The 13,654-nt window shown below is 49.4% G+C and overlaps 1 protein-coding gene across 5 annotated transcripts in view; it reads left to right on the top strand.

Annotated features, from left to right (window-relative positions):
- Positions 1–11,827, top strand: part of CDK5RAP2 (CDK5 regulatory subunit associated protein 2) — a 174,950-nt gene extending 163,123 nt beyond the window's left edge. For 3 of the 5 annotated variants that reach the window (XM_032419155.1, XM_032419156.1, XM_032419154.1), the window contains 3 exons: positions 5,337–5,463; positions 10,025–10,071; positions 10,536–11,826. In XM_032419155.1, coding sequence (XP_032275046.1) covers positions 5,337–5,463; positions 10,025–10,071; positions 10,536–10,592 — 231 coding nt within the window. In that variant the 3' untranslated portion in view covers positions 10,593–11,826. Of the gene's footprint in view, positions 1–5,336; positions 5,464–10,024; positions 10,072–10,535 lie in introns of all 5 variants that reach the window. The other 2 variants (XM_032419158.1, XM_032419157.1) reach the window with 1 other exon arrangement.
- The last annotated feature ends 1,827 nt before the right edge of the window (positions 11,828–13,654 follow it).

Raw genomic sequence — 13,654 nt, 5'->3', positions numbered from 1 at the left:
TGTTTATTTTGTTCATATTTTTGAGTGAATAATTTTTTTCTCCTATTCCCAAACGAGTACTTGCCCATATGATTTTTAAAGCACATAAAATGTGCTGAATGAAACTCGATGCAATGTTTTTGTCCTCAGTACACAGTAGTGTCTGTTAAATAGACAGAAGGAATATAGATCTTCTTTTGTGTGTGTGTGTGTGTGTGTGTGTAAATGTAAATTATAGTCACATCGATCCCCCCCCCACCAGCAAACTAGTCCAGGGACTGGCCGGCGCTTGTGATGACTCACCCTTCTTTCCAAGTGTTTCTCATATAATTGGTTATGCTGACTTTAGCATCACAGAATTTTGAGCCAGAAAAAGGACCTTAGAGTTGCTCTGATATGGTTGCTGGTGCACACAGACCCCCCGTGTGGTGTTAAATTGCCTCAAGCCACTTTTTGTCCCTGCCTGTGTTTCATACAGTGCCTTTTTCTTAGTGTGAAATGTGTGTAAAGCAGATTTCCAAGTTTTTGCCAGCAACCCCAGTGTTTTTTTTTTTTTTTTTTACGACCTAGGGTTTTCTCTGAGTGTCATTAATTTGCCTTTTGCATTTAATATACCGTCCCCTGCAGTCCCTAGGACTACTCTGGAAAGTGTGTATCATATACATCGGTTTATCTAAGAAGGTTGTGGGGAGAGATACAAATATATACACATATTTGCTTATAAAAATTTTCTTTAACTGGAAGTATAAACAATAACAAGGAAACAGGCTACTTGGAGGGGTGGGAAGGAAGAGGAGGGAAGGGCAGGAATAGAGATAGATTTCTCTGCAAAGATCTTGTTTTGTAAATTTGACATTGGAACTGTACAAATGCTTTAAATAATTGAAAATAAATCAAAATGGAAAAAGAGCAATTTCTTAAAATTGATAGTAAGATGAACAAACCTTACTATATATGTAGTATTGAAGGCATACCCAACAAAGAGGGAACATTTCAAGACTAAAACACAGTATTTTGACTATATCCCTAGTAGAAATACTCTAAGGGCAAAAAAGGACTGAAAAAAAAAATGTTGTTTTCAATGATGATACTGTTAATAGTAATATTGGTACTGATGTTTAAAAACTGTTATATTTGTATTGTAGGATAAAACAAATAGCTAATTAGGTTAAGATTTTTACTGCCAGAGAAGAGAGATAAATTTAAAGACAAAGAAGCAAAAATCCTGCCATCCTTGATTTGGAAATATCAGTATGAACTTGTGTTACATTTCTTATTAAAAACATTTACTTTTAGGCTTCAAAAATGTCCACTCCAGTACCAGTGAGCACCTCTACTGCCAAATTGTGGTTTCTAAATACCTTTTCCCACTAACAGGAACCAGGACTCCTTGGAGAAATGGTTTGATTCTAGGTCTGGGGAAGGAAATGTATAATATGAGCTTAGAACATCTTTTCATCCTACTGGAAAAGAGGGGAAAGAGGGAATAAAACAGATTTACAGCGGTTCTCAAATTATGCTCCCTGGGTCGGCAACATCAGTGTCATCTGGAAACTTGTTGGAAAGGCAAATTTTGGGGCCTCACCCCAGATCTACTGAATCGGAAAGTCTGGGAGTGGGCCCCAGTGGTCTGTTTTTACAAGTCTTCTTAGTAGCCCTGAGAACCACTGGATTGAAAGAAACTTGAGACATATCAACTGCAAAACATGGAGTTTATTTGGATGCCGATGAATTGGACCAGTTGTTCAAAAAAATGAAATTATGATGGGCTCAGGGAAGTGTCTCCTGACGTACATGGTGATACTAAGCAATTATTTTTTTTTAGTAATTTTTTAATTTAAATTCAATTAATTAACATATAATGTTTGTTTCTGGGGTATAGGTCTGTGATTCATCAGTCTTAAATAACACCCAGGACTCATTACATCACGTGCCCTCCCCAGTGTCCATCATCCCAGTTACCTCATCCCCCCACTCCCTCCCCTCCAGCAACTCTCAGTTTGTTTCCTATGATTAAGAGTCTCTTATGGTTTGTCTCCCTCTCTGGTTTCATCTTGTTTCATTTTTTCCTCTCTTCCCCTATGATCTTCTGCCTTGTTTCCTAAATTCCACATATCAGTGAGATCATATGATAATTGTCTTTCACTGACTGACTTATTTCACTTAGCATAATACCCTCTAGTTCCATCCACATCATTGCAAATGGCAAGATTTCAATTTTTTGATGGCTGCGTAATATTCTATTGTGTATATATACATCACATCTTCTTTTATTGTTGTTCTAGGTGTGGTGACAATGTTTTTCTTTCTAAAGAATCTTTTTTCTAGAACTATGTATGAAATATTTTATGGACATGAAATATGATTGCCTTCTGGGGTTGAGTTTAAAAATACTTTTAGTGTGTGGGTGGGTAGGGACGTAGATGAAGCAGGTTTGGCCATTATTTGATAATCGCTGAAGCTGGCAGTTCATTATCCCATTCTTTCTACTTTTGTGAATGTTTGAGATTTTTCATTATAAAAAAGAAAAAACCATTCAAAAAGCCAGCTCCGGGAGTCAGGCCCAACACTTCTGAGTCAGTGGGTGGCCTCCTGGGAGGGGCGGGTGTCCCAGCTCTGAGCTGGGCTCTGTGGCCTGAAGGAAGAGCTGCTCTGTTGAGCTCTCCTAGGTGGCAGGCACTCTGCCCTACACGCAGCATCTCCTTTCATCCCTTATGGGAGCCTCCAGAGAGGTAGGTATTATGTTACCATTTTCCAGACGTGAGAACTGAAATTCCTTTCTTTATCATCACAGTTGGAATGGACTGAGCTGGGTCTTCTAGCCCTGTTGTTTTTACCATGGCACATTCATCCTGTAAAAATGAAGATTTTAGTTCAGAGGATTAGCAGACATGCAGAATTAAAATTCCTTGTTTTAAGTTCTGGATAGAAGATGGACAGGATATTTTGGGAGTACAAGTGAAAATTTAACCTACCAGTTGGCAAAGGGTCTCACAGCACCTACTCTGTGCCAGGTGCTGGGGGTCAGAAGGAAGAATTGAGTCTCGGGAGAAGAAGCAAACAAGTAAATGATCAGTTAAATTCAACATGAAATGGGCAATGACGAGGGAAGGACTGGGCGTAGTGAGTATCCAAAGGAGCAGTAACCAACCTAGACTTCCGCTGGGGAGGAGTCTCAAGGAAGGCTTCCTGGAGGAGGTGTTGCCCAAGCTGACTTTTGAAAGAGGACTAGAGGTTAGCCAGGCAGGGATGAGGAAACCATGGTCCGTCCTCAGGCATCATCCCCTTTGCATCTCATTCTAGATGGATGGGGTCAGGGATTATCCCAGTTCTACAGCCGTGGAGAATGACTTTGTCCCAGAATGTGTGGTCTAGGAAGCCATGACCTGACACAAATCTTTGTGGGCTCTTAGCGTGAGGAAGAGAATCCGAGAAAACCTGAGGTTTAAATTAGGATCTGTTTTGGAAGAACAGTTGACGTCCTTGTAGCTGACACAGTTGGTTAATCTTGAAAGTAGGTTAAAGCAGGGAATCAAGAGATGATACATACCTTAAACATCATAGTTTAACTGAAAACAGTTAAATGTACATTCATTTGCCATTCTTTTGATGTAGGGCCAGGACCTTTTCTTTGAATGTAGGTCTGCTGATGAGGATTTCACATCTCCTTTCTTTCATAAACCACATCCATAATGTATGTGTGTCACTTCCAATTTCTGTATTTTTAAGATGAAGAAAAAATGTAGACACTTGTAAAGCAACTTGAATATAGAATTCTTCTAGATTACGTTCCTCCCACATCTTTCATAGTTGATTCACCCACACCTAATTTGCCAGAAATGTGGTTTTTAGTGACTTGCCTTTATCAAGTCTTTCCTGAGACATATGTTAGTTTTCATACAACCAATTCTCTCTTTTCATATACACATTTCATGGGTTTACTTAATACTTAATTAAATCCCATAACTGATTGCAAGTAAAACTGCCATAAACAAGTTTGGGAACAAAGTTAAGTGGGGTTCCTTGTAAGTTCGCAGCCCGATGTCTCCCCTCTGGGGAGCAGAGGTGTTTCCCCGTCGCAGACGGTGGCCTGTGCCAGCACGCCTTACGGTGGGTGGCTGGAGGGGGGAGGTTGATGAGAAAGGAGTGTCCTTAACTCTGTGAACCAGCTCAGCGGAGACTGGTTAAGAAAGCCTGTAGAGTGTGCACATTTCACGTTAGAGGTCTGGGAACTCTGGCTGCCAGTGGGTGGCAAGCCAGAGTTCCCCATACCTCTCAAAGATGAAAGTTCTCCTGAGGATCATACTCTCCTAATCATAATTTTATATTCTCTTTTTAAAATATATCATTAAAATTTTTTGTTTTAATGATCATTATAGTTTTTGTTAAAAAGAAAAAAACCTCAAACAATTCTGATAAATTTTTAAAAATGAAAAATAAAACTTCCAAATCACATCTCTCAGAGATAAATCACTATGAACGTTTTGATGTTGTCTCTTTGTTCATCACATTTTTTAGACATCACATATACGTCTATGGATATAAATCTATGTATTCAATTTTATTAAACAGGAATGCCTGGTATACAATAGCAGTTCTGGGCTCTTTTTGTCACTAATTATGATCTTTCAACATCAATAAATAGAGTTCTACAAGATTTTCTTTTAAGATTTTATTTATTTCTTTGAGAGAGAGAGAGGGAGGGAGAGAGCACAAGCGGGGGGAGGGGCAGAGGGAGAAGGACAAGCAGATTCCTTACTGAGCAGGGAGCCTGATGTGGGACTCCATCCCAGGACCCCCAAGATCATGACCTGAGCCAAAGGCAGCCCCTTAACCAACTGAGCCACCCAGGCGCCCCTACAACAGCATTTTTAATAGCTGCAGAATTATGCCATCGTATATAAGTACTATGATTTACTTATGCAGACCCCTGTTGAAACAAACCAGGTTGTTTATTGGCTCCTACTATGAACGATGCTGAGATGAACATCCAGGAACATAGGTATCTTCTTGTGCTTATGTGCTTATTGGTGGGGGTACATGCCTAAGTATAGACTTGCTGGATCAAAGGGTTGAACGCATTTTACAGTTTGGTAAATCTTGCCAGGGCGTTCCGTCCGGACTGTGCCAACTCGCAGTCCCACTAGTCCTCCCAAGAGTGCTCGCCCCATACACACCCTGGCCCCGCTGGATTTTCCTGGTTTTGCCAATCTGACGAGCAGAAAATGGCTTCTGGTTTTCATTCAAATATTGCTGTTAGTAAGGTTGAGCATCCTTTTGTATGTGTTTTAATTCTTTCCTATGTGTTAGGGTGTTTTGTATTCTTTGTTCATTTTTCCAATTCCTTTTCTCTCAAGACTGGAAAAATGAAGGCAGAGATCACCAAACTACACAAAAAGCTGTTTGAACAAGAAAAGAAGTTGCAAAACTCTGTGAAGCTTTTGCAGCTGAGCAAGCACCAGGAAAAAATCATCTTTGATCAGTGTAAGTGAGCGGTCGGGGGCGGGCCCCTGGGTCTGACCACTTCATGCTCTGAGGACTAAAAACCCCATCCTGGACACCCACTTGGGATTCCAGATCACCTGTCATCATGCCTCCTATTTATGGGTTTCCTTTCATACTTCGTCCTTTCTGACCTGCACAGACAAATAAATTCACAGGCCACGTGCTGCCAGCGACTGTCATCTCTTTGGGGAGACAGGTGCATGGCGTGTGCTTTGACAGGAATGTGTGTGGGGTAGGGCCTTAGGCAACACCGAGAGGGGAGTGGGGAGGGCGTCATTCTGTCCTGGAAGGTCGGCTTCTTGGACACACGGACAGCTGAGTCTGCAGGAAGGAGCAGGTGTGGGTCAGATGGAAAGGGGGCAGCGTGGACAATGGCAGAGTGGTAAGAAAGAAGGTTTTGGATGTGAGAAGCCTACGCCAGTTCACGTGGCTGGAGTAAGACTGCAAGTGGCAGGTTGAGGCTGGAGGGGTCGCTGGGACTGGGACTGCATCGTGAAAGGCCTCAGGGCGCAGGCCCCGGGCCGGTCGTGTGCAACGCAGAGCACGGACCTGTTGCTGTGTGTGTGGGAAAGGCTTGCTGGTGACTGCTGCCCTGGTCCGGGCAGGCCAGAAGGAGGCCTTGGCCGGGCCGTGAAGATCCAGGGGGAGGGGATGGTTTTGAGAATTACTTCTCAGGGCAGATATAGAAACTCAGGCTAAATAGCATTTGTAACGTCACTGCTCGTCCTGATCCGGGAGCTTCAGAGATAGTGGGGAACAGCTCTCTGTCCCCAGTAGAAACCCACAGCACGGGTGCACCGCCGAGTTTCTGCTGGTGCCTGTGGGCGTCACAGCCCTGGCCCAGCCTCGCTGTCTGCCTGTCCCTGTCCCTGTTCTGGGAGGGCTGCCGACTGGGGCTTTCCTCTGGAGCTACCCGCCTGCTCCATGCTGCTCTCTTCTCCAAGGCCAGCGTCGTTGGGGCATTTCTGAGAAGCACAGAACGCAGATTGTTGTCGGGTAGTTCTTCTTAGCTACCCCCCAAGGAACCTTCTGAAACAGACTCCATGAGACTGGCACAGTTGGAAGTGTGGAAGAAAGATGCTTAGTCGTGGGGCAGGTGCTAACTTTGTGCTCCATGCCCCCGTGCCAGGCTCTGGGCACAGAGGTGAACGAGGCAGTTCCTGCCAGCACAGAGCTTTGGCTTAACGGGGCAGAAGCAAAAGTTAGCTGCAGGGCAGCGCGTCCCCAGCGGCCTCAGGTGGTTCAGGGCTCTGGACTGATGGGGTCTTGAGGGATGAGTAGGAGTTAGAGAAGGGGTAGGGACAGGATTATGGCAGGTGGCCTCAAGGGTGGGAACTCAGTATTCAGGAACATACTTAGGATATGCCAAGGGATTTGGTCTGAGGGACAAAGCGAAAGAGCTAAGTAGGGTCCCAAGGGGCCTGTGGACGGACTCAAGAATGAGTGGCAGGAGTCAATGTGGCCCATCGAGTCTTAGAAGGTCCTTGTGGCTGAGCAGTGGGGGGGGGGGGGGGAGTGTGGGGCAGGAGGCAGAGAGACCTCTTTGGGGGCTATGGCGGTCCCCCTGATGACAGCAGGGAGGCCTGGCAGGGCTGGGGCAGGGCCATGGAGGGGAGGGGATGGTTTTGGCAGATTGTCAGGAGGCAACCCTGGCCGAGTGGTGGCTATCGCAGGGTTCTGGCCTGGGCTTCCCGTCACACATAGAGTAAAAGCACTGGCGGCACCTCTGGGGGACAGCGCCAGTCGTGGTCATGTGTGAGGCAGCTGTGGGGCACTCGGGTAAGACCCCCAGGGCAGCAGGGGGTGGGAGGTGGTGATTTTGTGCAGCCCCCAATCCAGGGACAGTAGGACTCTCAGGGGCATCTCTCTGTGGCAGCCCCGAACAGTCACAGGGCTCATGAAATTCACCCCACTTGCTGGTGAGGAGATTTTGGAAGTGGGCAGTAGGTTCAGATGGGCAAGTTACTATGGTCGATCCAGCCTCTGAGCCCCACGTCACTGATCCTGGAGTCATTACTGAGCACAGTTCAGATTTCCGCACCCCTGTGTGACCTGGAATAAATGACTTTAACTCCCTGAGCTTCTAATTCCTCATCTCTAACCAGACACAGTAATTCCAAAGGACTCGAGTTGGCCAGACAGGCCTGGGCTCTAATCACAACTTAGTTAGAAGTGCCTCAGTTTTCTTATCTGTAAAATGGGATGGTAATGATACCTCAACTTTATTGTGCTTTTTTCAGGAACAGAGCACGTGCTCAACAAACACTAGTTCTCTGCCTCCTTTTTCCCATGAGTTCAGACTGGATTCTCTGAGTACAGGTGGCAGATCGTTAATAGAAAAACCACAGATGTCTCATACCACTGCCCCCGCTAAAGCGGTGTCACCCATCTCCGTGTCTGCAGGGCTCGGCTCAGAGCCGGGTGAGGGGTTTCCCAAGGTGGCCCAGCTGGTGGCCAGCCCTGGCCTGTGATGACTCCACTGCCAGGCTGTGTAGCTCCGCCCAGTGAGCCAGGTCCTTGGAGCGTCCCCGAACCTGCCAGCCTCGGGTCTGCTCCTGGCTCTGAAGGATGAAGCGAAAGTTGGTGTAGTGTCCCCTCCTCTGCCCCCCCCCCACCATGGTGACCAGGAAGAGCAAGGGCCCGGGGCTGGTCTTGACCAAGCTGAACACCTCGTCTGCTCCCAGAGTCTGCAGGGGAAAGGAGGGAAAGCTGTCACGGGGAGACCCAAGGGCCCCTGCCATTTCCTTGTCACGTGACCTGGAACCACGGCCTCACCTCCAGCCTCTGACCTAGGGATGCCGCCCAGACAGGCTTGGGGGTATTCACTGAGGTCACAGTCGGCATGCTGCCTGTCACGAGCTAGACACCGAAGCTGGTGGCTTCTTTGTCAGCCTTCTGCTGAGGTGGGAGGAACCCTGCGTGGAGTTGGGCAGTCCTGGGTTCGAGTCATGCCTCAGCACTGGGCAAGCCTGGATTTGGGACGAGCTTGTTACTGCTCTGTCTCTCAGGCTTCTCCTGGTAGCAGGGATTTCCGGGCTCTGGAAGGTGAGCAGTACTGTGCAGATGTGAGGCCCTTTCATGCTTGGGGCAGGTGAGCCCTCGTTCTTCACGGGGAGTCTTGTGCTTTTTGTACTTCTGGTCCCCTTTCAGTATGATTTTAAACCTCTACACCTGGGGTACCTAATCTTTTCTGGGTCACAGGCCCTTTGGCAAGTCTCAGGAAAGGTAGGAGGTCTTTCCAGAAGAATGCATCCACCCAGATACATGCAAAGATTTGCACATAGTTTCCAGGGATTTAGGACCCCTCCTAAAGCATAACCCCGGACCCAGGTGCAGAACTCCTGCCCTGTGGCATGGGGGTGGGGGGCGCAGAGAGACAGTGGGCACCTCTGAAATCGAGTTTGGCCAGTTAAAAACAGCCCACACTGGCTGTCTCCCCCACCCACCCCCCGGGTATCACAGATTGCAAACAGACTTTGTTACTTCGTTGGAAATATTTTGTGAGGCAAGAAATAAATATTTTCCCAAGGCCACCACATGGCTCCTCTTCTGAAGGAGGCATTGGGGAGTTGGACCATGTGTGCATTGATGGGGAGTCTGTTTCATCCTTGGGCACCATTGGCCAAAGGCCCAGTTCCAGAAGCCTTGACTCTGTCTTCCCCAGGGAGTAAGCGGATTCCATGATCCTCACCAAGGCATGTTTAGAACGGACCCCTGATCGGGCCAGAAATCTCTTCAGTGGTGGCATTCCCACTGCTGCTGGTGTTTGTGTTGGACAAGAAAAGGATTCAGGGAGGAAGCGGCCTCACTTTACAGTTGCTGCCCTGAAAGGCAGGCACCCTGCTTCTTCCCAGGGCTCCTGATTCACTGAGCATCTGCCCTGCACACAGTTTAGAGCATCTGATCGGTGGGACCTCTGGACTCGTCCCATCCAGGGAATCATGTCGGGTTCTTCTCCCAGCTAAGGACATCTAAGGAGAAAAAAATGCCCAGAGTTCATGCTTTCCCCCAATTGATTTGAACGCCTGCTCTGAGGGTAAAAATTGACTTTGCAGAACTGCCTGTGACCCTTGCCTTGGGCCTTGGCACATGGGCTTGCTTGGGGTTGGACACACCCCCTTCCCAGAGCTGTGCCTCAGGAGGGCCTAGGAGGCCACAGTGTGTGGGGGCTAGGCACGGGCCTCTCCCCTGCCCTGCACCGTCGCCCTCGCCCTTCGGACCCATAGAGGCGAGCCCTAGGGTTGCCTGGGCATCCGCGTGGGCTTTGCCGAGCCTGAAACACGGGCTGGTATCGCTGTGAGGTTGTGGCTTAGCATGACCTCGAGGAGGTGACTCTGGCCCACCATGGACTCTTTGGTCTTGGGGTGTGTGATGGGCAGCTGGAGCCTTCCACACCTCTCTGGGTCTGGATGCTTCTGGCTTGTCCACATGTCTACCTGACCCGTTTGGGGTTCAGGGGGTGCTTCCTCCCAGCAGCCGGCTTTTACACTGTCTCCCTGAGCATCTGTGTCTAACGATCCCATTCTTTCTTTCTTCTCAGTGGTCGTAACCCACAAAATCCTTCGGAAGGCCAGAGGAAACCTGGAGGTAATGCCCCTTTGAGTTCTGTCGTTGGAAGCCCATTTGGGGCATGGGAAATGGGCGCAGGGCAGGAAGTGACTTCTTTTGAAAAATGAAGCTGAAGGTGAAACCAGGACACACGTCTTCCACAAACAATTGCATTTTTCCACCAGCAGCACATAAAAAGTTTCGTTTTATTATCGCGTGTTTTCAGGGCTTGTTCTAATTATTACATTTGTTGGCTATTTTTCCGAGTGAGAAATACAGCAAACAGTGCCTGGCGCGTAGTAGGTGTTTGATAAACATCTGTAGAAGGAATGAATACAATACATCTCATCTCACTGGGTTCTGTAAATATTTACTGAGTAAACAGTATGTCCTTGAAAGTAGTTTCAGCGTAACAGTTTCGCCTTGAACTCTGCTGGGGATCTTATTACTTGGAAGCCCTCCATGGGCCCTAAAATTCTCCTTTTCTCCCTCCCTTTTCCTAGCTTAGGCCCGGGGGTGCCCATCCAGGAACATCCAGCCCCAGCCGACCAGGCTCCTGAGGAGAACTTTCCAGCCAATAAAGCTTGTGGTTCCCACTGAGCTCCCGCTGTGGCTTCGTTACAAGTGTGGTTTCGATTTATGGAGGGAAGAAAAGGACTGTCTGGCTGAAGGAAATCTGCTTTTCCCTTTATGTTTTCTCTCCTAAAGTCGGTTTAAGGGTTGTCGTCAGACAGCGTTTGGGTGCCTGGCAGTGAGGCTCCTAACAGGCCCCGAGCTCTCGGGCGCTGGGCGCTTTGCCTCTGGGCTGTGGTGTCATTGCTGGACACACGGCGGCCATCGTGGCCACCGTAGATTGGCTTCGTGCTCAGCCAGCTCCGCGGTGGGAGGCTCCTCACTGAATGGTGCATGTTAACTTGGTGATTCAGTTACTTCGTGCAGAGCCTGGAAGCCCAGGTCCTGAACTCCAAAGCGGGACAGGCCAGGGTCTCAGGGGTGGCACGGCCCTCGGATACCTCCCAAGGTCTCTGCTAAGTCTCTCAGGTGTCCAGAGAGGAAGGACAACGTGCGGCGTGGCTGGGCCCCGGTATCTGCATCTGGCCTGCACTGGGCAGTGTGTGGTCACGTCCCAGAGCCATCCCCTGAGGGGTGCCGTTCCCAGGGAGGAGAGGTCCGAGTGAGGCCCGGAGCGGGGACTTGTCATGCAGTGTCCCCAAGATGATGGTGCTCTTTCCATTCCACTGTCCCATAACATTGCCTGGCGGTTTGCTACACCCTTGTCATTGACCTTTGTGTTTAATCATCCTCTGTCTTTGTCACGAGCTTCCTGATGGCTGAGAAGTCAATGGGGTAGGGCTCAGCCCCCTTTGCAGAAGCCCACAGTACCCCACAGAGGCGCTGGCAGACCGGGCTCCCCCAGCCCATGCTCTGTGCTCAGCTCTGCTCCTTCTGCCTCATGGCCCCATGCCCACCTCAGTGCCAAGGAGCAGGCATCCGCTGAGCAGCCCATCATCGGGGAGCACAGCGAATCCTGACTCCACCTCCCTCTGTGCCCATGCCGGCCATCATTCTGGGGACTTTGGCGTCTGTGTGGGGGACACTTCAGTTTGCTCTTCCTCTGCAATCAGTCATTCTGACACTTTGCCCTTGAACCATCGCCTCATGTCCGTCAGCTTGCTCGCTCCTTGTCCCCTCCTCTGCTTTGACCTCTTGGAGGTCCTAGTCTCTGGTCCCTTTGCCTCTTTCCCTACCCCTGCGCTCCTTGTCTTTAGTTCCTCTCCCACCAGGTTTCTCGAATCTTGCCTGCCATATCTGAATTCCTTTTCTGCCCTGTAGCAGCCGAGGTATGGCGAGAAAGCACCATCTGCCCCAGGATGCTGCCCCGCCTGAAACAGTTTGACCCTCGGCTCCAAGCCCAAGTCCCTAACAAGGTGTACCAGGCCCTGCTCTGGCCAGTGTGACTTGTCCAAGGCCCTGATCCCTCTTGTCCTGCCAAACCCCACGTTGTATTCTCGCTGCTGCCCCCGCAGCTCCGCGGACACAAGGATGATTTGAGGTGACTGTGAGCCAGAAGCATTGGGAGTGGAGGGCAGGCCTCCCATGCCGGGCTCCCTGCCTCTTGGCCTTGGTTTCCCATGAAGTGCGGGGGTGGGGCAGGGGGTCAGTGGGGACCTGCTCTGCTTGGGTTCCTGTCATCTGAGCTTTCTTCACGAGAAATATTTGCACAGATGTACCTTATTTTAATACATGCCAGTGTGTGAAAACTCTGATATGCGCATAAAATAACGTGGCAGCCCCTTTTTCGAGAAGTTGAGCAAATTGATTCCTCCGTGGAAGCTCCCATCTGCACACGAGGTGGCTCAGCGTGCTCCCGCGGAGGCAGCAGGAGGTTTGGCGCCTCGTCCCAGGTGGCATGCTTCCCTTACCAGTCTCTCTGCCCCTGAAATGGCAGTCCCCCCCTCTGTCCAGTCCCGGTTATAGTCGTGAGCCTCAAACTTTGGGACTCGCTGAACAATAGGACCTTTTCCAAAAATCCGTGAGTCTTCAGTGTTTCTCGGTGGCTGGTCTCAAGCAGATGTTGGAAGCACTGCTTTACGTTCATGTGGCTGATGTGCACAAATGCGCACAAGCGTGTAGGGGTGTGTGTGTGTGTGTGTCCATGTCTGTGTGTGTGATGGTGGGTGGTACAGTGAGTGTTTAGAGCCCAGGCTAGGCTTGGAAGTTGGAGCTGGGTTCAGCTGAACCGGCAGGGGAAGTGGTACATATATTGTCCGGCACACGGTTACTGCCCAGCCCATGAGCACTGAACTTGGTCATTTCAAGGGCATGAGCTGGAAGGGTGGAGGTGATCCACCTTGGATTCTGCTACATCCCAGGTCCATCTGGTTGGTAAGCCCAGGCATGCCTGAGAGCAGGGCCCACAGAGGAGGGGGCTCTGGTCACCCACAACTGTCCATGAACACAGTAACCCAAAGCAAAGTAGATTCTTGCCACCCCGTTTAGACTCGTGTACAATGTTCCCAGCCTTGGGCCAGTGGAGGCCCTCCTTCCTCTGGGGGATACAGGAGCAGCTTGGTTTGTTTGGGCTGGATCCAGGCCAAGAACAAACTGGAATAAGGACAATTTGGACCTCAGAGAAAGCTCCATTGTCCCCCGTGAGTTAATTTTACCAGCAGCTGAATTCAGGAGGATGTGTCAGTTTCTCCGGCGGTGAAATTAATCACCACGTGAGCTGAGGAGCTGCACCTGAGAGCAGTAGCTACAGGGGCTAAATACACAGAGAGGGAGCCGGAGGGGGGCCACAGGGTCTGCAGCTCACCTGGGAGCCTCCTGCTCGCCCCGCCCTGGCCCACCTGTCCACCTCCCCCCTGGGCGGTGCCTGTCTTCACAGCAGCGGCTGTGCCCTGCCTGGTCTCCTTAATCTGCACCACCCTGCACATTTCACAAATGAGAAGACGGGGGGAGAGTCCCCTTAGTAAGTGCGGGAGCCAGGATTTGAGCCTGAGTCTGTCAAAACCTGTTCTCTGTCCTGTCCTCTGGATTATCCTGTCTCCCCAGGATGCTATCTATTCAAAAAACTGCGGCCCTTCCTTACAAACCAAAGTATTCTCACTATCCTTTCCAA

The sequence above is a fragment of the Phoca vitulina genome, unplaced genomic scaffold, assembly GCF_004348235.1.
Source record: "Phoca vitulina isolate PV1807 unplaced genomic scaffold, GSC_HSeal_1.0 scaffold21, whole genome shotgun sequence".
NCBI classification, from domain to species: Eukaryota; Metazoa; Chordata; class Mammalia; order Carnivora; family Phocidae; genus Phoca; species Phoca vitulina.
The sequence above is the reverse complement of the archived record's forward strand: the minus strand, read 5'-3'. Positions and strand labels throughout refer to the sequence as shown.